Source organism: Schistocerca piceifrons, chromosome X, assembly GCF_021461385.2.
Source record: "Schistocerca piceifrons isolate TAMUIC-IGC-003096 chromosome X, iqSchPice1.1, whole genome shotgun sequence".
NCBI lineage: Eukaryota > Metazoa > Arthropoda > Insecta > Orthoptera > Acrididae > Schistocerca > Schistocerca piceifrons.
The window spans coordinates 148561619-148585653 of record NC_060149.1 but is presented as its reverse complement, the minus strand read 5'-3'; the positions used below and the strand labels follow the sequence as shown (position 1 = coordinate 148585653).

Genomic DNA, 24035 nt, shown 5'->3' with positions numbered 1-24035 from the left:
CACTGTTTTGGAAAGGTGAGTGGCAAATTTGTGCAAATCAAATACCTCTATCCCATGGGTTTAGATTAAACAGGTCAACCAAAGAATGGTTTTGCTATGAGAATCCAGTTTGAAAATCCCTGGGAGAAAAACAAGCCAGTCACTGTCATATTCTTAGATACTGATAAGGCATATGCCTATGTACCACAGGAGGCACATATACATAGGAATACTTCAGGTGCAAGCTTACATTCTGTATAATATATTTATACTGGTACATGGAGAGCTGTCTGTAGTTCCACAGAAAGAGACCAAAATGGCTTAACATTAGAAAAACACTTGTTTTGGCAATTTTGACTTATGTATTCAGGATGACGATGGCTCCAATCTTCAACTATCCATCCATCCCGATTTAGGTTTTCTGTGATTTCCCTAAATTACTTCAGGCAAACGCCTGGATGGCTCCAACTATAAGGTCATGACCGACTACCTGTCCCAGCCTTGTCAAACTTGACTTGTACATGTCTAAATGCCTGTATACATAATTTTTTGTTCTTAAACTGTAACACTATGACACGCTCAATATCATAGTAAAAGTGCTTCACAGATGAATAAAAGTACTACAGAAAATATGTATGTCGAAAGCTACACGAAACAGTGGGATAGAGGCTACAGTTGCAAGCATTATGAAATTTTATCCTTTGCCAGGCCACAGAAAATATCAAGCCATGGCCTAGGCATCTGAATCCAGCAGATCAGGCAACAGCCTGAATAAAAATTTGAGTTATAATATTGGAAGTGGCCTGGACACACTGTGCATAGAAGCAAGAGTAACTGTTGAGCCTCTGCACTAACTGTTGTTAACACTGTACAGACACAATATCATAAGTAACATCAACCAAGTTTTATTTAGCTCCCACATGAAGAGATTCACAATAACACCAAATGAAGTATAGATCAGTGCAAAGTCTAATAACTATAGAACACATCAGCATACAGTCTCGAAGGTGATCATAGAGTAAGCAAGTAAACAGGAAGTAAGGCCGAGGACCTGGCATACCAGGCTTATATTGGGCTGTTGTGCACACAGCACACCACTTGCTGCGCCACCTGTCCATGCTGTGAGGTGACCTCACTAGGCCGTCTGTGGAGGCACTTTAATCATGCACTGTTTGATTACGTGCATTCACACTATAGGGTTACAACACTATCATCATCAGTCTTGGCTTAACAATGCTGAAAAGTGAATTAATGGGAAATGAAAAAGTTACTGCTGACAAATATTTCACATTGGTACTATGCTAGTTGGTGCTAGTGGAACAGCTGAATATGAAAAAAGGTGGCATACACTCAAACAAAAAGGATAAAACACTTTAGCAGTTTTGTCAGTTGATATTAAGAAAATAAAGGGAGAGGGGGGGGGGGGGGGAGGGGAAGAGAGCGTTTCCACAATCATATATGAAGAGTCTAGGGGGAAAGCAGAATTGGAAAACAATCTGACATGTTGAGAGATTTCAAAAATCTTGAAAATGTGTGCAGGGGAAAAATCTTACAAGTCCATGCAAAAAAGGGAATATCCTGACAAGCTGAGGGAATGTAATGGGAAAACTGTATGATATACTGGCTCCCGGCCAGTGTAGGTCTGTTACAGCGAACATTATCGTCATCGTTACAGTCACTATCACATTAAATTTGGTCGTTTTAGTTTGTTTTATGGAGTTTGTAAAGGAAGTTTGATCTAGCATTGTGTTGTGTCAAAGTAATATTAATAGAGAAGATTGCGACTCATCTATTCATAATGAAAAATAAAGTATGTCTGCAGAGAAGCTGACTAAGAAAAGGAGGAAGTGTGGTAGCATTAGTGATGCTTCAACAAATTTAAGACTGCAATCACCTTAAACAGGAGAACCATGTAAGCATAAATATGATTGCTTTGGTATTGTCAGTAATGAAAACAAAAGGAATCTTATTAATAAAATAATCCAATTTGAAAATCATGCTGAAATAACCATCTGTTTAAGTGGTTTAATCACAGTGGTCTCTGTACAGCACAGGTGTCCCAGAAGAGCAGAGTAGGAGGCACAGTTTCGAGATACCTCTTATAAATCCAGTGTTTGCATTACCTTTAATGGAACTGTCCAAGAAATACATTTTTGTACTCTGGCATGTTTCTAAAATCTGTTTTGATAATACTGAAGCCCAAAATTTTCTGAATACAATGATGTTCTTAGATTATCCATATTTTGTATTTCAAGGGAAGTATTTAAAATTTTAACATTTTTTAAATAAATTTTATGTACAAGTTTTAAATGGTGGTTTTATGGGAGGCCAGGGAAGTTTTCTTGCACATGAAGATACAATACAAAATAGGTAGTGCCATGTGTTTCTGTAGAACAGAAGGATACAAATCATTTGGTACATGAAATAATTAGTTCTAAGAATCAGTCTGGTTAGTTTTATAATATTTTCTCTTTTGTATTATTAATTAATGTATCATTTCCTTGTAACTGATAGAAAATCACAAAGTTACAAGTTGTCACCAAAGGGTAAGGCTATGAATAGTTGGAATCAAGAGCAGAGGAGGCATTCAGGCAGTGTATTCACGAGAGCAGGAGCTATGTCAATTGTAAGCCTGAAATCATAAGTAAATATTGTAAAGTGTATCACATAGGTATACCAAAAAAGTTAAGGACTGTGTTAATGTACAGACAATGGTGTATAAGCAATTAAGTACTGAACCATTAGCACTGCTCTTGTATGTAACTGAGCAGTGAACAGCTATCATTGTGTGTGCATTCTGCGACTTTATTTGTGAATAATGTATGTCATCATCCATATTACATATGTTGTGGGAATAAAAACACACAAACACCATATGAACAGGCCTTGAAGGCCCAACAGTACCGACTGGCTGCTGTGTCATCTTCAGCCCTTAGGCGCCACCGGAAGCGAATACAGAGGGGCATGTGGCAGCACACTGTTCTCCAGGCCGTTGTCAGTTTTCATGACTCGTGTCACTACTTCTCAATCACGTAGCTCCTCAGTTGGCCTCACAAGAACTCAGTGAACCCTGCATGCCAACTGCACTCAGAAGACGCAGACAGTGACCCATCCAAGTGCTAGCCAAGCCCAACACCGATGACCTGACGGGAACTGGTGTTACCACCGCGGAAAGGCAGTTGGCATGTTGTGGGAATAAATTATCCATAAATAGTAATGCAGTGTGTCAGTGTTTTCAATTAATGCAATATAATTCCATATTCCTATGCACCACCACTGTTAGGATTTTAGATTTTCAGTTCGGAGTGGTAAATGGACAACATCCTTTGATATGGTAAGAAATGAAACATTTCACACTATATGGGATATCAGCACCTTAATAGTTAAAATTTTTGTATGTCAGCACACAGGTCAACATATTTTAGTGTTATTCAGTTTTACATGGGGTCTTAGACCATGATGACCAATACCCACAACAGACAACTTACGAAGAGCTTGTTAAGAAAACTTGGAAAAGTTAATTATTTTTCAGCTTTAGAAGGAAGCTGTAGAATATTAGCTGGAGTAAGGTATATTAGGTAGAGGACACAAACTCTACATTTAATTCATTTATACCATGATTTCTTTCCACCTTTCATGGAACTTTCCCCAATAAAAACTGTGAAATATGGCACCCATGATATATCAAAGAAACATTGGCTAACAAAATACATGTAAGAAATATATATCTAAAAACAAAGATGATGTGACTTACCAAATGAAAGTGCTGGCAGGTCGACAGACACACAAACAAACACAAACATACACACAAAATTCAAGCTTTCGCAACAAACTGTTGCCTCATCAGGAAAGAGGGAAGGAGAGGGGAAGACGAAAGGAAGTGGGTTTTAAAGGAGAGGGTAAGGAGTCATTCCAATCCCGGGAGCGGAAAGACTTACCTTAGGGGGAAAAAGGACAGGTATACACTCGCACACACGCACATATCCATCCACACATACAGACACAAGCAGACATATATATTTTACATGTAAGTATTGAGTAATAGAAACATAGAAGTATACAAAACTGCCACGATAAATACAGATGAGAAATTGCTTTCACACGGGATGGCCACAATAAAATTGAACTGAAAAGTATTTTCAGCATTTACGGCAATTTAATCTAAATAGCACATTAAAATTGATGTTTAGTACACAACTGACAGGTCAGTTTTACTTCCGACACAATGTATTACACACATAAAATTCACACCTTTAGATCTCAGTAAGTATATCAGTTGATTAATCCTGAAACCTTTCACAGAATGTACTACGAAGTACTCACTACAAGCAAACAAAGTGCTTCCCTCCCTACTGCCATAATGCCTCACTGTGCACGTGGTTCCTCAGAACCAGTGAACGTTTCTGACATGCATTATTCGTATCCTGTTGATTCAATGGAGTAGGAAGAATGGCAGTGACATTCTGGAAATTTCATATAATGAACTGGGATCTGGAGGTAACCAAATTACTCCGATTTGGGCCTTGAAAGAAATCAAAGCAGAATAGGAGGAGCAGGAGATTAGTCCCATCAACAATGAGGTCATTAGAGAGGAAGTACAAGCTCACAGTAGGGAAGGATGGAGAAGGAAATTGGCTATGCTCCTTCAAAGGAACCATCCTGGCATTTGCCTGAAGTGATTTAGGCAAATCATGGGAAACCTAAATCAGGATGGCTGGACATGGGTTTGAACCATCATCCTCCCAAATGTGAGTCCGGTGTGCCAACCACTGTGCCACCTCACATGGTCCAAAGCAGAATAGTGCAGCCCACTGATAAAGTGTACGTGGGTTGCACCATTTTGTTTTGGTTCCTCTATTGGTGTGCAATGATACTGCAGCACTATGATTTCAGTGTGTACCAGGTCAACAGAGACATACCCACAAATAAACAAAAATTAATTAAGTAACTTTATTTTATGAGGTGATAATTAAAGCTTTATAGCTACCCCTCCTATAACCCACTCCTTTTAACATTTTTGTGAACTAGGTCTTTTATAAATGGTACAAGGAATTATCTACACTGTTTAACATTAATGACATTAAGCTGGGTAGCATGGCTTTCTCTTCAGATGGCTAGGCATATTAGCTGAATAAGAGGACAATCTTTGACAAAGGCTGTACACCATGATATAAACAAAGCACTGAGTGACACAATCAGCAGAGTGTTCTGGAAACAGCAGACAGAAGACAATCCTCACTTTAGTAGTCCTGCTGGACATTGATACGGAAAATACATCACTGAGTTGTGTAACTGCTATGAAGTCTGTGGAAATGCTACTAGCTGCCTGTGTTAAGATCTGTGACAACCTACTACATAAGTCGGCCACTGCGGCTGATGAAATGCTAGTCACAGCTTGCCCTAAGCCACTTCAGTGTTTATTTATTTCAGTTTTCCTCAGTAATTTCAATGTGCTCTTTATAACAAAGAGAGTGATTTCGTTGCCTGTGTTTGGTTCGCTATTCTCACTTTGACTGTATCCACTGCTGTTTGACTCATGGTTGTACCTGAATTATTACAGCTTTTCTTCTCATGACCGGCCTGTCTTAATGGCTGATGAAATTACCTGTTTCTTGGTTTAAGGTGTCACATTTATTTCATATACTAGTATTGAGTTTATTGTGAAATTAAATGTTGAGTGCTGTCTACAAAAATAATGATGAGTGACTTGTAATATCAGTTTTTCCAGCTTCAAATGTGTTAGGACACAGTCATGACATAAAAGCCTGGAAGTCGTTCAGAAGTTACTGGACCACCACCACCACCACCACCACCACCAACAGACAATGGTGAAAAAGTAAACAATTTAAATTTTAAATACTCTTTTCTTTCTCATATCATATTTCTCACAATAAATGCTTGAAACTCCAACAATTGCTTTTAAGTGTTTGCACACCCACAATGACATCAAATTCTTAATGACAGCCCAACTCCCCCCAGTATCCAATGGCACTATCAGGAGTTGTTTCAGGACTTTTAAAACTCAAACGCTTAAAGAAGATTGTTCAAATGGCTCTGAGCACTATGGGGCTTAACATCTGAGGTCATCAGTCCCCTAGACTTAATACTACTTAAACCTAACTAACCTAAGGACATCACACACATCCATGCCAGAGGCAGGATTCGAACCTGCGACTGCAGCAGCAGCAGCAGCAGCAGCAGCAGCAGCAGCAGCAGCACGGTTCCAGACTGAAGCGCCTAGAACTGCTCGGTCAGAGCAGCTGGCATTTAAAGAAGAGCTTTTAATAGTTTTCTAGCAACAAGCAGCTCATTACCCACCAACAGCTGCAGTCTGGCAAAGCTGCTTCACAGCTGCCCTTGTCAGACACTCCTCTGTTTGCTGTTCCCATTGGCTATGTACGTGAAAGGACAATGCCATACCACTCCAGGATAGCACTACAGTGTGAGCACACACTTTTGGGCTACACCAGGATTGCTCTGATGATCCATCCTTTTCGCAGCTGACAGTTGGTGATGGTGACAGTGTCCCGATGCCAATTGCATCCATACACATATCAGCTGCACTCATGTCATTTGGGTCCCAGAGTTCATTCCAAGGACCACCACAACTGACATTTCAATTATGCCCCCAAGACAACCAGCAACCACTCATCAAAGACTTCCGGCTGGCTCTCCCAACATTCCAATCCTAGACAAAGTCTATACCAATAAAAATAGATCAGCTAGCACCACCAGCATCTTCACTGTCTTTCCCCTTCAAAGAATGGTTCAAAGCAGTAAGACAGTCAACCAGCTCCTACTAGCACTGTATCTGCGCCACACAGCAATACCAATACCAGCAGTGCGTCATCACAAAGGAGACATCTCCCCTGCAACAGCTGTAACATTTTTGGTGTTGTGGACTGATTCAAGGGGGGGGGGGGCAGGGGGGGGGGAGAGATTAATAGCTTTGCCAAATGTCAGTATGGAAAATACATAATTGGTTTGTTTAGCTACTATGACTTCCAGCAAGGGTGCTGCTAACCATCAAACATAACAGCACGACCCGATCGCTGGAGTCGATGAAAGGCCGGCTGCAACCTGCTGTTAAGTCACTACAGATGATGATGATGATGATGATGATGATTATTGGTTTGTGGGATGCTCAACTGCATGGTTATCAGTGCCCAGCCACTACAGTCTTCACCTACACTAGTGTTCCATTGTTATCTCTCTGTGTACTCTTTATAACAAACCATACAAATCTTTGTACTGTTTGGCTTACTGTTCAGGCTTTTCCTGTATCTGCTGCCACTGGGCTTATGCTCAAACCTGGACAACAATAGGTTTTCTTCTCTTTATTTGCTTGCCTTAACCCCTGGTGAACTTATTCATTTCCCAGTTTATGATACTACATTTATTTTATGTGCAGGTATTGAGTTTATTGTGCAAATAAATATTGAGTGCAGTATATGCAATATGTTAAGAACTGGCAGTGCTGACTTTGCTTTATGGATGCCAATGTTGAGAGCTAACTAAACAAATGGAGATGGAACAAACAAAAACTCGTTTAATCATTGCTGCTGCTGCTGCTGCTGCTGCTGCTGTTGATGATGATGAAATGTATAATGTGAGTTTTAGCTCTTCCAAGTGCTGGCACAAAGTGAGAGCGATGCAACATGCACTCGCATTTTTAGTAGCTCAGTTTCTAAAAACCAGACACTGGCCAAGTCTGCACACTACCAGTCTGCTAGTGCTGAAGTAACTATGTTCAAAAGAGGAATGGCTGAGTCCCATTAACAGCCATCTTCTTGATTTTAATTAATTAATGATTAATGTCATCAAACTGAAACTTTATGTAAAGTGACTCCTGTACCTGGGGATGTTCTCCTTGCTCAATACAATGAGATTAGACCTGTAAAATCTGGGCAAAGTTTCACTGAATCTAAACAAATATACATCAAAACTTAAACTACTGAAAAATAGAAAAGGCAATCAGCACTAGAAGGAACATGATACATATAAACAGAGTCTCAGCAATATCATCATTTAAACTCTCAGTGAAATTTTTCAGATTAAAATATAAAAGTACCCCCAATTCTCTTAGCTATATCAAAGTCCTAGGCAACAATCCTCTAAGTTTATCTGCATATGAATGACAAACATCTGCAACAATAATAGTTTCCATATAGTATGATTATTCAGTAGCACTGAGCTGCTGATAACTATACCAGAACACATGTTTAAGGCAAAAACCTATATAGTAACTGTGAAATTTGCTTTCACATTACATTATACTGTACTTACAGTGAACATCGAGGAGACAAGCAGAATGATAAGCACAACGTGTCTGAGGACCTGGTAGTCACTATCCTCAATGTCATCTTGCTCTAAATAATAATCTTCCAGACGTTGCTGACACCGAGCTCGAGTGTCTGAAGGGCAGCTGAATTGTGATGGGCATGTACGAACACCATTCTCATCCAAATTTTCTATGTCCATAATCTGTGAGCTTGTAGTGGCTAAGATATCCAGAGAGAGAAACAGGCTATTAAAATATATTCTATACAACAATAGAAAATATTAGAAATGTGACAGGCAGGCATGAAATTGTTCTACCACACAGTAATGGAAGACTCCATTAAAATCACACCATATACTTCCTCCAAAACATCAAATTACTTAAAAATCATGAAAACATGATGTGGCAGATGACTGCTATATTCATATATCTTCAGTCTCACTTATTTTCTCAGTACGTCTTAAATGAAATACATAATTACCTTCTTCTAAGTACAAGAACTAACTCTGAAATAATTGTTTCCATTGCTCCAGTTAATGCAATTTCTGCATTTGGTAACTATGAACCTTATCTCGTAACTCATAGTTTTAATCACTAAATTTTGCAGAAAGCATAACACACTGGATATTTGTTGTAACTACTTACCTCTTGGGCTGCTACTACATGGTCCTTCGGGTTCTGTTGTGTCTTTCAAACAATTATTTATTCCTGGGAGTACACTGCAAGACATACTTCCTGAATGTCTGGGCTCTGACGTATTAATATCTTGGACCAAGGACAAGTAACGTGCATAGCGTCGCCAGTACCTCTGATGCAGGATCAAACAGCCTACTGTCACTATAAACAAAAGTATAATTACACAGTTTCTAACACACACTCCCTCATAGACATACGGTGGAGAAAAACACTCTGAGAATAAGTTCAAAGCAGGATATGGGAGGTTGAATTGGGCAACAATTTCTGGATAACCATAGATCAGAAAAGCATCAATGTGGAGCCATGTTCATACAATGGCAGCCGATCAGTGACAAGCACCCTGAAGCATGTGCATTTATTTAATTGGCCCAGCTAACACTTGTTATGCTATAAATGTGGTTACTAATTAAATTAGATGAAGATATGGCTTCAGCTGAACAGACAGTGCTAGGCAAACTGTAAATCCTTATCTATCATTAGCTACATAGACACAAATTTGCTTTGATGTTTACTGGGTAAAGCTTAACTACTAAATCAACTATGTTAAAAGGCACCTTAATGTAATTAATTTGTTCAGATAATAAGCTGTACTGTAGAAAGAGTATTGCATCAAGACAGTAATACTATATGGTGTAATGTTATTTATAATAGAGTCTAAAGGCCACATGTTTTAATTTTTGGAAATCTGCAAACAGCATGAATGAACTATTATTTTGACAAGGACAGCATATCTGTAAGTGTGAACTAAGACAGTGGTGAAAAAGTAAACAATTTAAATTTTAAATACTCTTTTCTTTCCCATATCACATTTCTCACAATAAATGCTTGAAACTCCTACTTCTAACACTGCCACAAATTTGACACTATCAGAAAAATGACTCCCACACCACATTCGATAACTCCTGCCATGTTGCAAATAGTTGTCATGAACTTACACATTCTAGCAGCCAGCTTCGCATGGGTGTTGGTTGGTGCCTGGTAGATGCGGCCTTGCATAACCCAACACAAAGATGTCCAAAGGTGTTACACTGGGTGATCTAGAAGGCCAGTCTCAAGGACCACTGCACTCAACCCATCTGCACTTGAACACATTATTCAAATATCAACTGAATCCCAGAGTGGAATGCGGTAGAGCACCGTCCTCTTGGAACAACATGTTTTGGCATATGTGGAGGCAAATGCCTTCTAACAGTATGATCAATTCCACTTGCAAAAACTGTAAACAACTGTGTCCATTTAATTGAGGCGGTAGACTGGAAGGTCTAATTAAGTTGTCATTGACAATTCCTGACCAGACATATACCATAAATCTTTCCTTGTGATCTTGTTGTAGAATGTAATGGGGATTTTCATGCACCCACTTGTGAGTTGTGTACATTAAATACTGCTTCCCTAGTACAAATAGCCTAAACAGTACACAGGATGAAGTAGGGAAAATTCTCATTATTTGGACACTGATGCTGCCTTAACACCGAGGTAAAATCTTTGACTGTCAAAGCTTGAATCTTTTGCACATGGTAAGGATGTAAACTGTTTGCCTTTGCAACATTCCAAACAAGCCAATAAGTGACACTGAGTTGATTAGCTGTCACTCTGATGCTGATTGAAGGCATTGTTCCTAAATGTTGGAGTACCTATTCAACAATTTTTGGCATCCTCACTGTGCTTTGTCGTCCTATATTGGTCTTTCTGGGTGCAAATATGACTGTTTTACTCAAGCAATAGTCCACGACCCTACAGGAGTTTTTTTTTTAAAAAAAAAAACAACAATTTTCTTCACGCAGTTATCAACAGCAGTAATATATTCTGAAAATGCATGACACAGAGCTGCCTCTTTTTAATTTATTATACTGGTTTCGGTCATAAATGATCATCTTGGCATCTGAGTTGCTTACATTTTGACTACATACATTCAGTTACTCGGTTGCTATTGAGTGGACCTCAGCTTTATATTTATGAATTTTCGCTTTGTCAGATGTGCACAATTGTATTGAAAATGCCAGGGAATTTGTTTCCATGTCTCAATTTGTGTGGCATGTGAATAGTAGTGTTCATTCTTTCATTAAGTATCACTGTATGTTTTATTATTTATATGACAATCTGTGTCTTTTGTTGTTTCTCTAGTTGGTCTCTTTCATTTCATTGCTACAAATACCAAGATGATGGTTTATGATCATAATCAGTAGTAATAACAAATGAATACAATACAGCCCTGCGTCATGCATTTTTCGAAACCTATAGATTGTGGCTGCTGGTAGCCTTCTGTCTGATGAATGTTCTGTATGCCATCATTTTGCAGCACTGCATCCCACTGCTCATAAGCAATGTGAATGTCAGCTTGCTTGTTGTTCGTGTACCTGTTCATGGTGACTCCAGTGTGGTCTAGCACATGGCAACAAGTAAAGTGATTTACAGCAACTACAACATAACACAGCAGCAGCTAAGTTGAACAAAACTGCACTGCTTAGCACATCCAAACATGTTCTCTTACTGGACAAACTTCCAAGCACTCATTGCTGAATGGCTGTAATTTCACCCCGATTTGTTTCACCTCAAGGGAGGGAAATGTGGATAGTCTATGGAACGTACTCAAAAGTATTAGAGGACACATTCAAGATAAATATATGTCATCAATATAGCACACAACTTAGAGGTTCAACAACAATTCAATGACAATTTTAGGATGTTTCCACAAATCAGCAAAAGCTTCAACACAGATAAAAAGAAGATGAAGCCACATTGATAAACATAAAGTGAACATAGTTGAAGTGAAAGTAAAGAAAGCTATGCAAGAAATGTTCAATGAATATGAAAGCAAAATGTTATCTGTAGAATTTTTAAAACCATAAACAATTTTGGATCTATATAAAAATCAGTCAACAGATTACAATCATCTGTTCAGTCACTCAGTCATACTGGTACTGAAATGCAATAACATACAAGTGAAAGCTAAAATATTACAATCTCTCATCCAAAACTGGCTCCTGAAGATCGTGGTACTAGCCCTGCTTTCATATGTTGTTTGGACACAAGTACGACAGTTCGGAAATAAGGAATTACAGAATCATGAAGTAACTGAAGTCAGTCAGTTTTGAAAAGACTACTAGACCAGATATTAAATTATTATTATTATTATTATTATTATTATTATTGTTGTTGTTGTTGTTGTTGTTGTCTTCAGTACAAAACTGGTTTGATGAAGCTCTCCGTGCCATTCTATCCTGCGCAGGACTCTTCATCTGCACATATGTACTGCAACATACTTCCTCTTAAACATGCTTACCTTATTCATCTCTTGGCCACCCTCTACAAGTTTTACTCCCCATACTTCCCTCCAATACTAGACTGGTGATCCCTTGGTGTCTCAGACTGTGTCCTATCAACCAATCCTTTCTTTTAGTCAAGTTATGCCTTAAATTTCTTTTCTTCTTAATTCTACTCAGCACTTCCTCACTGGTTACATGGTACAAGGTGCTACACAAAATATCCAAGAATTTCATTGTACTGGTCAAACCAACAGCATTACGGTATTCTGCCAGTAGATGTCTCGAGGTACACGTCTTAGCTACTGTGGCACAAAGTTGCATCAACTTTGACAAATGCAGTTGTGAGTTGTTGTAGTGTGCATCAGGACATGTTTCAATGCTTCTGCAAATTGTGAAATGGATAACATGAAGGAGCAATGGATTTGCATCAAATTCAGTTTCAAATTGAAGAAAACTGCAAGCGAAACCCACCGCGTGCTGACAGAGGGATTTGGTCAGAGTGCACTGAGTCAAGCATGAACATTTGATTGGTCCAAGCCCTTCAAGGAAGGCCAAGAAATGGCGGAAGATGACAAAAGTCCTGGTTGATCATCAAAAAGCACAACACTGGAAGTAATCATGAAAGTGCTAGACATTATCCATGAAGATTGAAAGCAGATAATTCACTATGTTTGTAACAGACTTGGGCTGTCATATGGTACATGTCAACAAATTCTAGTTGATGAACTGAACACAAGACAAATTGCAGCGAAGTCTGTCTGTCACTTTCTCAGCTTGAACCAATGAAACCTCAGGATTCAGGCATGCACTGCGCTGCGACAAAGAGTTCGACAGTGTCTGCAGTTCTTATACAGAGTCATAACAGGTGATGAATCTTAGGTCTACGGTTTTGGCCCTGAAACAAATCAGCTAAAATCACAACAGAAAATTCCACCTTCTCCAAGGCAGAAGAAAGCTCGACAAGTTCACAGCAACATAAAGTCAATGCTGATCATTTTATTCGACATTGGGGAATAATGCATAAGGAGCTTGTTCCATCTGGTCAGATTGTCAATGGGCAGTTTTATTGTGAGGTTTCAAGGTAAATGAGGGAAAATGTTCAGTGCAAACGGCCAGAGTTGCAGGAAAAGAATAAATGGTTGGTGCACCATGACAATGCACTTGCGCATACTTTGCTCGTTGGCCAAAAACCACATGGCAACAGTCCCCCACCATCCATACTCACCAGACCTAGCCCCATGTGATTTTTATCTGTTCCCAAAGATGAAAATTACATTGAGAGGGTGATATTTTGATTCGACTAAAGACATCCAAGTGGAATTGCAATGGGTCCTGAATACCTTTCAACCTGCGAATTTCCAGCAGTGTTTCCAAAAATGGGAACAACACTGGAATTGTTGTCTACACGCCCAAGATGACGGAGGACATTGCGACATAAGTATAATTTTCTGATTTTTACAATGAACTTTTCAAATATTTTGACTAGCACCTCGTGTACCCATTGAATCTTCAGCATTCTTCTGTAGCACCACATTTCACTTTCATACAAGCTACATTCAGAACACATCCTTCAGAAAACACTTTCTAACACTTAAATGTATATTCGATGTTAACAAATTTCTCTTCTTCAGAAATGCTTTTCTTGTGATTGCGAGTCTGCATTTTATATCCTCTCTACTTCTGCCATCTTCAGTTACTTTACTGTCCAAATAGCAAAACTTACCTACTATTATTGGTGTCTTGTTTCCTAATCTAATTGCCTCAGCATCTTCTGATTTAATCGAACTACATTCCATTACCCTTGTTTTGCTTTCGTTGATGTTAATCTTACATCTTCCTTTGAAGACGATGTATACTCCATTCAACTGTTCTTCCAAGTCCTTTGCTCTCTCTTACAGAATTACAATGTCATTGGCAAACCTCAAAGTTTTTATTTCTTCTCTCTGAACTTTTAATTCCTTCTCCAAATTTTTCTTTTGTTTCCTTTACTGCTTGTTCATCTTTTCTCATTCCTTTTTCAATCACTGCTTTCTTTTCATGCCCCCTCCACTCTTATACACTCTTATAATAGCCATCTCGTTTCTGTACAAGTTGTATATAGCTTTTTGCTCCCTGTATTCTACCCATGCTCCCTTTAGAATTTCACAGAGTGTATTTCAGTTGACATTGTCAACAGCTTTCTCCTAATCTACAAAAGCTATAAATGTAATTTTATATGCTTCCATATCCTCACATTTGTCATCCAGCCTTTCCTGATTAGCCATTTTGTATTGTGTGCCAATCTCATTTTTTAGACATTTGTATTCCCTTTCAGCTGCTTCATTCGCTGAATTTTTATATTTTCTTCTTCATCAATTAAATTCAATATCTTCCGTGATATCCAAGGATTTCTACTAGGCTTTGCCTATTTACCTATCTTTATCTTCTGCTTTCTTCACTATTTCATCTATCAAAGCTACCCATTCATCTTCTATTGTATTCCTTTCTCCTGTTTCAGTCCTAATGCTCCCTCTGGAACTCTCAACAACCTCTGGGTCTTTCAACTTATCCACATCCCCTCTCCTTAACTTCCTACCTCTTTGCAATTTCTTCAGTTTTAATCTACCATTCATAACCAATAAACTTTGATCAGAATCCAAATCTGCCCTTGGAAACATCTTACAGTTTAAAATCTGGCTCCAAAATCTCTGTCTTACCATTATATAACCGATCTGAATCCTTCCATTGTCTCCGGGTCTCTTCCACAAACACAATCTTCTTTCATGATCTCTAAACTAAGAGTCAGTAATGACTGAATTATGCTCTGTGCAAAATTCTACCAGGCAGCTTCTCTGTCATTTCTTTCCCCTGGTCCACATTCAACTACGTTTTTACTTCACTTCCTTTTCCTACTATCAAATTCCAATCCTCCTTCACAATTATTTTTTTTCCCTTAATTATGTGATTTATCTTATCTCATCATACATTTTTTTCAATCTCTTCATCATCTGCGGAGCTAGTTGGCATACAAACTTGTATTACTGTGGTGGGTGTGGTCTTCATGTCTATCTTGGGTACAATAATGCATTCACTTTGCTGTTTGTAATAGCTTACTCACATTCATATTTTCTTGTTCATTATCAGACCTACTCCTGCATTACCCCTGTTTGACTTTGCATTTATAACCCTGCACTCACATCTCTAGAAGTCCTGCTCATCTCTTCACTAGTCCCCCACTATATCGAACTTAAATCTGTCTATTTCCCTTTTTAAATTTTCTAGCCTACCTGTCTGATTAAGAGATTTAACACTCCACATTCCAATCCATAGACTACCAGTTTTGTTTTTCCTGATGATGAAATCTTTCTGGGTAGTTTCCACCCGGAGACCCAAATGGAGGACTATTTTGGATTATTTTACCACTGTAATATTTTATCCAAGTGGATGCCATCATTATTTAACAATATAGTAGAACTGCAGGGCCTTGGGAAAAATAACAGCTGTAGTTTCCTCTTGCTTTCAGCTGTCTGAAATACCAGCACAGCAAGGTCTTGTCGGTTGACATTAAAAGGCCAGATCAGTCTATCATCCAGACTGATGCCCCTACAACTACTGAAAAGGCTGCTGCCCCTCTTGAGGAACCTCGTGTTTGTCTGGGCTCTCTACACATACCCTTCCATTGTGGTTGCACCTAGGGTTACCTGTATCGTTGAGGCATTCAAGCCTTTCCACCATGGCAAGGTCCATGGTTCATGGGGGGGGGGGGATATTATTATGTATCAATTTGGGAAAGAATTGTCCTCTCTTCTAACAAAAGTTTATCTTGGATGTTTGGAGCAACAGAGCATCACATATAGCTGTTAACGGTACAGGCCAATCAAGTTTTTAAGTAGGACTGGAGTACAAATGTGCTAAATACAGATCTATATCGGTCATGCCAATTTTGTCTTATTATTAATGAATATTTTTCATGATCACATATGATCATTTTTGGAGCACAAAATCAATGCTTATACATCCATTTATGTATTTATCAAATCAGTATGTGTAAGTTCGATTTATTAGAACAACTGAAATAAGTCTATTAACCCGTGTAACAGAAAGTAACTGGTATCAATTCATACCACTAAACACAAAGTTCATCAAACACAATAAAAAATTTTGCTCCGAAATAAAAATATGATTAGTCTAGATTATACACATACAAGTCACCTTTTACTTGTGCATGGGAGCAACAGCCCTAAAATATGAATTAAGTAATGTGATTGTCCTTTGTATTATCAAAAGTAAGATTTACCATGCACCACACTGACTTTACTATAAAACCAAAACAGGATTCCCATTCATCCCTGATAAACTTATTAAGAAGAAGTCTTACCTGTCAAACAAAGAACAAGCAAAATGACAGTTATTATAGCTTGTACCCCTCCAAACTGAAAGTTTGGGTTGCACTTTTCCACAGACATGTCCTCTTGTTTAACGAAGAGCACCAAAAATATTACAATGACCAGGGGAATTCTGCAACAAATAATGATACAACTATAAAATCCAGTCACAGACATTCACTTTACACAAATGAGAAAGTTTCAGTATACACTACTAATTACTAAAAGACAAAACCTCAATGTTAATTAGCAGAAACATCAGAATTTCTATAAGCAACAACAACGAATCAAAGTAGTAAAGCTAACCATGTAGCTGATGTGTTAAGTGGCCAAAAGTTCACTCTTTTTTTATGTACTTGATTGTTGCTCAACACCTCTCAACTACACTACTGGCCATTAAAATTGCAACACCAAGAGGATAACGTGCTACAGATGTGAAATTTAACTGACAGGAAGAAGATGCTGTCATATGCAAATGATTAGCTTTTCAGAGCATTCACACAAGGTTGGCGCCAGTAGCTACACCTACAACATGCTCACATAAGGAAAGTTTCCAACCAATTTCTCATACAAAAACAGCAGTTGACCGGCATTTCCTGGTTCTAACATTGTTGTGATGCCTCGTGTAAGGAGGAGAAATGCGTACCATCACGTTTACGACTTTGATAAAGGTCGGACTGTAACCTATCGCGATTGCGGTTTATCATATTGCGACATTGCTGCTCGCGTTGGTCGAGATCCAATGACTGTTAGAAGAATATGGAATCAGTGGGTTCAGAAGGGTAATACGGAACGCCGTGCTGGATCCCAATGGCCTCGTATCACTAGCAGTCGAGGTTACAGGCATCTTATCCGCATGGCTGTAACAGATTGTGCAGCCACGTCTCAATCCGAGTCAACAGATGGGGATGTTTGCAAGACAACAACCATCTGCACGAACAGCTCAACGACATTTGCAGCAGCATGGACTATCAGCTTGGAGGCCATGGCTGCGGTTTCCCTTGACGCTACATCACGGACAGGAGCACCTGCAATATTGTACTCAACGACGAACCTGGGTGCACGAATGGCAAAACGTCATTTTTTCAGATGAATCCAGGTTCTGTTTACAGCATCATGATGGTTGCATCCATGTTTGGTGACATCACGGTCAACGCACATTGGAAGCGTGTATTCGTCATCGCCATACAGGCGTATCACCCGGCGTGATGATATGGGGTGCCATTGGTTACACGTCTCAGTCACCTTTTGTTCACATTGACGGCACTTTGAACAGTGGACATTACATTTCAGACGTGTTACAACCCGTGGCTCTACCTTTCATCATGCGAAACCCTACATTTCAGCAGGACAATGCACGACCGCATGTTGCAGGTCCTGTACGGGCCTTTCTGGATACAGAAAATGTTCGACTGCTGCCCTGGCCAGGACATTCTCCAGATCTCTCACCAATTGAAAATGTCTGGTCAATGGTGGCAGAGCAACTGGCTCGTCACAATACGCCAGTCACTACTCTTGATGAACTGTGGTATCGTGTTGAAGCTGCATGGGCAGCTGTACCTGTTCACGCCATCCAAGCTCTTTTTGACTCAATGCCCAGGCGTATCAAGGCCGTTATTATGGCCAGAGGTGGTTGTTCTGGGTACTGCTTTCTCAAGATCTATGCACCCAAGTTGCGTGAAAATGTAATCACATATCAGTTCTAGTATAATATATTTGTCCAATGAATACCCATTTATCATCTGCATTTCTTCTTGGTGTAGCAATTTTAATGGCCAGTAGTGTACACAGTAGTAGCTACTTTTGCTTCTTCTATTATATGCATTCCTTCATGATTTCCCCTTATTACAGTAGGCAACAGTAAGTCATGACATGACAAAAAAACCTAATTAGAGTAAAAGTTGTGAAGCTCTGACTACGACAACGAACAATCTTAATATTGCACAATGAACAATCTTAATATTCTAAAACTATTTTTTATTTTTGAGAAATTTTTCCAAGGAAAAGATTTTTTCATATGCAGGAATTGTATTTTCGATCAATACAGCACAAACAAAAAGGATACACCTATAATAAATGGACTGCAGCATGTACACATGTGAGAACATATAAATGTCAGAATGTGTGTTGTTCTGCATTTTATTTCAATCATTAGACATATCCACACTGTAATTGTACCAATTAAAGCAATATTATTTATGCACATAATACTAATTTCTCTTCACAAATATACTTACATGCTAACAAGGCATCAGTTCCATCCACTATGACATACGCAGTGCAAAGGGGTTATATATATGAATACATAATAAATGATGTTTCAGAATAGAGCCTGTGCGTACCAGTGGTGTATGTTCGTCATAGCCTGTAAAAACTTTCCTTTCTTACACTAATGACTGGTAAGCATTAAAACTTGCAACTTACAATTTCAAAATTATGGTATGGAAAGTTATGGCAGAATGTACATAAATTGTTACCTTTAGACCTAAATTAATTCAGTTTCAAAATCAGGTTGTTTAAAAATGAGAGTTGCTGAAGAAAAAGCTTTCAGTTAATTTCAAATTGAAAGATGGTGTATCTAGAATTTTTTCCTGTTTGCTGATTGATTGGTAAGTTTTTGTGACTCCAGCCAGATGTAGTCAGTTCTGTTCACTGACTTTGGATGAGTATGATATAGACATATTCTGAATGAATGAGAGTTAAAACTATTTTTCATACCCACAAATGGCAAGGCTCTGCAGACATCATTACATTACTATTATCTATCGAATATGTTGGAATGCACACTATAGTTGTTATGCAACACACTAAAGCCTACAGGTTTGGGGTGTTGCAGCTACAATACGAAGTTTTGTTTGAGAATAAATTACACAAAATACAGGTTTTACCCAGATGAAAACTGCCCTCACAATTACTTAAACTGTCTCTTATTCAAATTTCTTCTTATCAGTCACATTTCCACAGATCTATTTAAGCACTGAGCTGCACAGGAATATAATTTACACCAAGATTTTGTCGAATTATGTCCATTGTTTTCAACCACAGCAGATCTGTTGGGTTGTAAAAGGCAGTTTATGTTTAATGCATTATTCCTCCTGTATTGTACATGTTATGTAGGCCATACCACATTGTCATAATAGTGTAAAAATGCCAACCTTATATATAAGCAGATCATCAATGACTGACTCGGAGCCTTCATTGCTGGACAGAGGATCACAACTATATTTTTTCTTCTTTTTTTATTTTTTCTTTATCTTCAGCTTAATTTAAAGACATATCTTCAACATACAGAAGAAAGGCACATTTCTGTCTTGTGCTTCATCTATTAACTGGTCACGAGGGATCATTAACAAAGTGCTCTCAATCTGATGTGTGGATACCTGTTTTTATTAGCACCCATCTCTAGATGTGCCAATTCAGCCAGAAAGCGTTGCCTCTGCTGCTACAATTGTGTCATGAAAGAAAATAGTACAAATGCTTTTGAAAATAAAAACTGTCTAGGCTGAAGAATCCTAAAGTCTGGCTAAGTAATTTGGTAATCAAAACAGTTATTGAGTCTAAATGCTAGCAAGTGTCTGATATAAAGAGAACATTTAAAAGCAGTGATGAAAATGAGCCTAAAAAATGAAACATATGATCCCATTAAAGCTGTTGAACAATGACAGTTCAACATGGACAGCTAGAGTTTCATTTGAAGACAGTGTCTGGTCACACTGAGACAAGGAAAGCCATCACAGCTTCTACATCAGATGGAATGGAAAATTCGTTATTGACTAGCAGTTGAAAATATAGCACCAATGAGTAATCTTCCAGAGTTGTTGGGGTATTCCACTCACATTCAAGAGAAACTAGGTTTAAATCTTCTTCCAGGCATTCCAATTTAGGTTTCCTGCAGTTTTCCTAAATTTAGATGAATGCTTGGATGGTCCCTTTGAACAGGACATGGGCACTCATCATCTCCATCACTGTCCTAGCTGAGCTCATATTCCGTACCTAGTAACCCCCTCATCAAATGACATTAAATTCTCACATTTCTCCCTTAACATTGACAAATGTTCCTTCTAGCAATCTTATAAATATGCCACACACCTCCACAAATGAGAAGTAGTAGTGCATAAGGGCTCTGAAGAACAGACACATAGCATTGCTACTGACTGTCAGCACATGGGACACATTAAATTGCAAATATGTTTGTCAGTTGTTACAAAGCACAGAAAGATAAAATATGTAGTTCCCATGAGGAGTCACTCCAATTTATCTCCAGGCATGGACCATATGCTCCATATGCACATGAATTTCAGAAAAAAAGGATCAAAGAGCTAGATATGTGGACACATTTTATGGTGCAGTGCACAGAACAGTCTGCATACTATAGAAGCTACTTTAAATCAATGTCTACCTACAAAGCAATAGACATCAAGGCTTCTTGTGGAGAAAACATGCTCCGATGGAACCATAACCTATATCACTGCAGCAGTTCCAACATGATGCATCAGAGAAATGCCACGCCTTCATAAAATGTGTTTTGAATGGTTTATTGTCAATGGAAATACCTTCAAAGTTGGTAAAAGGTACAAGGAGTCTTGTGCTACATTTTCAACAGTTAAGAAGTAGGTAGCTAAATTCAAACAGGACCATACAGCTTTAGGAACCATTTACGTTAATAATATCAGAAAACCGCAAACACAAATTAAAACAATAATAAAGTGCACAATATGGCATTAGATGGTCTGCAGTTAACAGTATGTGAAGTAGTTGACATCATAGGCATACAAGAAGTGAGAGTATGGTACATTTTACATGAAGAATTGACCATGGTAAAGCCACATACCAGATGATCATAACTAGAGACCGGATGATATGCATCATAAAAATCTTAAAATACACATGCAAATAAGCATTAAAATGCTTAAAAACGCATCAAAAGTGTTGAAATATGCAAGATCAAATGATGAAAAAACATTATACTTACCGCATGCATTATATCTCAAAGTCTAACCTGTGCATATCAATTACGGGGAAGAGCGCTGTATATCAATTATAAGGAAGAGCGTCAGTCATGCAAAAAATCAGTACATTTAGAAAACTGGTATCATTTTCTGAATACTTTCTGGTAGTGGTTAGGAGAAGATTCTGGAAATATTTTTCTAATACCCTCATTCATAAATCTGGCGATTATAGAATCATTTACTTTTACAAGTTCTTTGCAGGCCGCTAAGTAGGAAGAGGTACACTCTTCTTTTAAAGCACCAACAATTAAATTGGCAATGTAACTGCCACAAATGTCTACAATTTCATCACCTGAAATCCAGGTAATGCTGTCCTTGAGTTCATTGCGTGTTTCTTCCAGAACATTTATGTAAATTGTCGGTATGTAATTTTTATGCAATGTTGATTCATGTGATATATTTTGATTTAAGCAATATTTGTGCAGGAAGCCTTTGAGAAGTGTTAGTAAGTTTGTGAAGAGGAAGATTGCTTGCAGTGAATGTTTCACATAGATCCATGTTAAACCAACTTTTTTGGTTACCTTTGGACAAATCCCTGCTACTGCAACTTGCTGTTGTCAGAAGTTGCTGTTGTGGTCCCTTCTTCTGCATTCCTACGATATGAAGACTCGTCTTGACATGCTGGTCTATTTGACTTTTTTTTTTTTTTTTTTTTTTGCACAAAAAGTTTCTCTCACAAACTTGACAATATAAAACAATTCTGCCATATTTAAATGTTCCAGAATGGTCAGCTATCCACGAAATGATGTTTCCTTTTTGTCAGCATGACACACAACATGTTACACACTACACATTGTAAACACATTCAACTGTGTACAAGTAAATAGAAACAATGGACATGTGACTAAAAGCTTGTGTAGTTTAATTTAACTGTTGCTGATGCGTATGGTATGAAAGTGGAGGGGGTTAACTGGGGGCGCGGGTGCAGGAGCACTGACTCTGCCTGCCTGTTCCTGTTCTTCTTGCGTAATGATTTCAATAGGCAGTGGCCACTCGGTTAGTGATTGTATGCAGTTCTAGGTCGTGGTCAATCTGTGAGACATCAAAACTAAATCGAGCTAGAGACCGCCCGTCTAAATTTTAAAAATACTGTAAACAGAGCAAAAATATGCATTGTCACTAGTTTTTAGTTAAAATATGCAATAGCCGGTGAAAATGAGCCAAATATGCAAATGCATACGCAACATGGAAATGCATATAATCCAGTCTCTAGTCACAACCTTTCTGGAATATAAAATCACCTTCACCTGCTTTAGTGCATGACCATCAACTTTAAACTCTGCTTTGATTGTTGTTTCATTTCTGGAATGAAGTTGTTGAGCCATATCTCAGCCACAGTAACAGGTACACAATAGATTTGAAAGGGAGGGGAGTGAGGGGAAAGAGGAGATTTGCACCCCCTCCTCCAATGCATTATGCACCACATGCTGCTTTCCTTTGCCTGTTGCAGGGCAAACTTGCCAGTTCCACATTCATATCCCATTTCCTTGCTGCCTATCCCTCTCCTACCCATCATTCCCCTTTTTATCCTGCCACTCCATACGGCTACAGCTCCACACTCCATTTGAATAGTGCACATACGTGTGTGTGTGTGTGTGTGTGTGTGTGTGTGTGTGTAGGGCAGTCTTCCCTCTACTGGCATGATTGTGATACACTGGTCTCCAAGAACCAGGGGCTTTATTTATCTTCTGATTCCCAGTTTGTCAGAGAGATGGTCTGCCATTTTGTTCTTTGTCATTCAGACTTGTGTGATCACACCACATGCATCTGTGGCATACAATTCTGCATTGTTGCCATACACTTCCTTCAACTCAGCATGGATTGGTTCAATGCTGTCCCCCTAAAATGCAAAAACTGAATTGATTCTCCATTTTATCAATGGACTGCACAATTTTGTTTTACTCCTCTAGTGGAGTGCTATGGTACTACAGTAGAGGGACTTAAATGTGTACCAGGACTGCAGAGACATACCTGCTAACAAAAAAATTCATATAATAATTAAAATTTTAAACTAATCCTCACAATTAGTCTCTGCTACACAACGTACAAACACTGGTATTATTAGCAGCCACCTTAGCAAAACAAAAGTATAAAATATAAATGATTATCTCACTTACCCCCAGCCTGTAAGCATAAAATATGGCTGCAATTTCAATGCGAAACACAGACTTCGACACTGGAAAAACAGCAGTGTGATAGCCAGGAATGCAGTCCACAATCGAGAGCTGTATACACCGACTGTGTAAAATGCAAACTGAAGGTATAAGGCCCAGGTTTTGGAGCGATCCAGCACTGACCACAATATAACACCAATACAGGCAATGAGCTGTGGAAAGATGCATGTTAAACTTGTATAAGAAGACGAATTATGTTATGAAACTTCATATGTTACAATTCATTTGACATTTAAGCTGCACTTCAGATTAATAATGAATCATTC

The 24035-nt window shown here is 38.5% G+C and overlaps 1 protein-coding gene across 1 annotated transcript in view; it reads right to left on the bottom strand.

Moving 5' to 3' along the window:
• Window positions 1-24035, bottom strand: part of LOC124722229 (integral membrane protein GPR155) — a 160437-nt gene that overhangs the window by 10047 nt on the left and 126355 nt on the right. Inside the window, exons 9-12 of the mRNA XM_047247421.1 lie at window positions 23713-23921; window positions 16580-16719; window positions 8906-9097; window positions 8266-8480 (exon numbers count right to left, since the gene is read on the bottom strand). Coding sequence (XP_047103377.1) covers window positions 8266-8480; window positions 8906-9097; window positions 16580-16719; window positions 23713-23921 — 756 coding nt within the window. The remainder of the gene's footprint in view (window positions 1-8265; window positions 8481-8905; window positions 9098-16579; window positions 16720-23712; window positions 23922-24035) is intronic.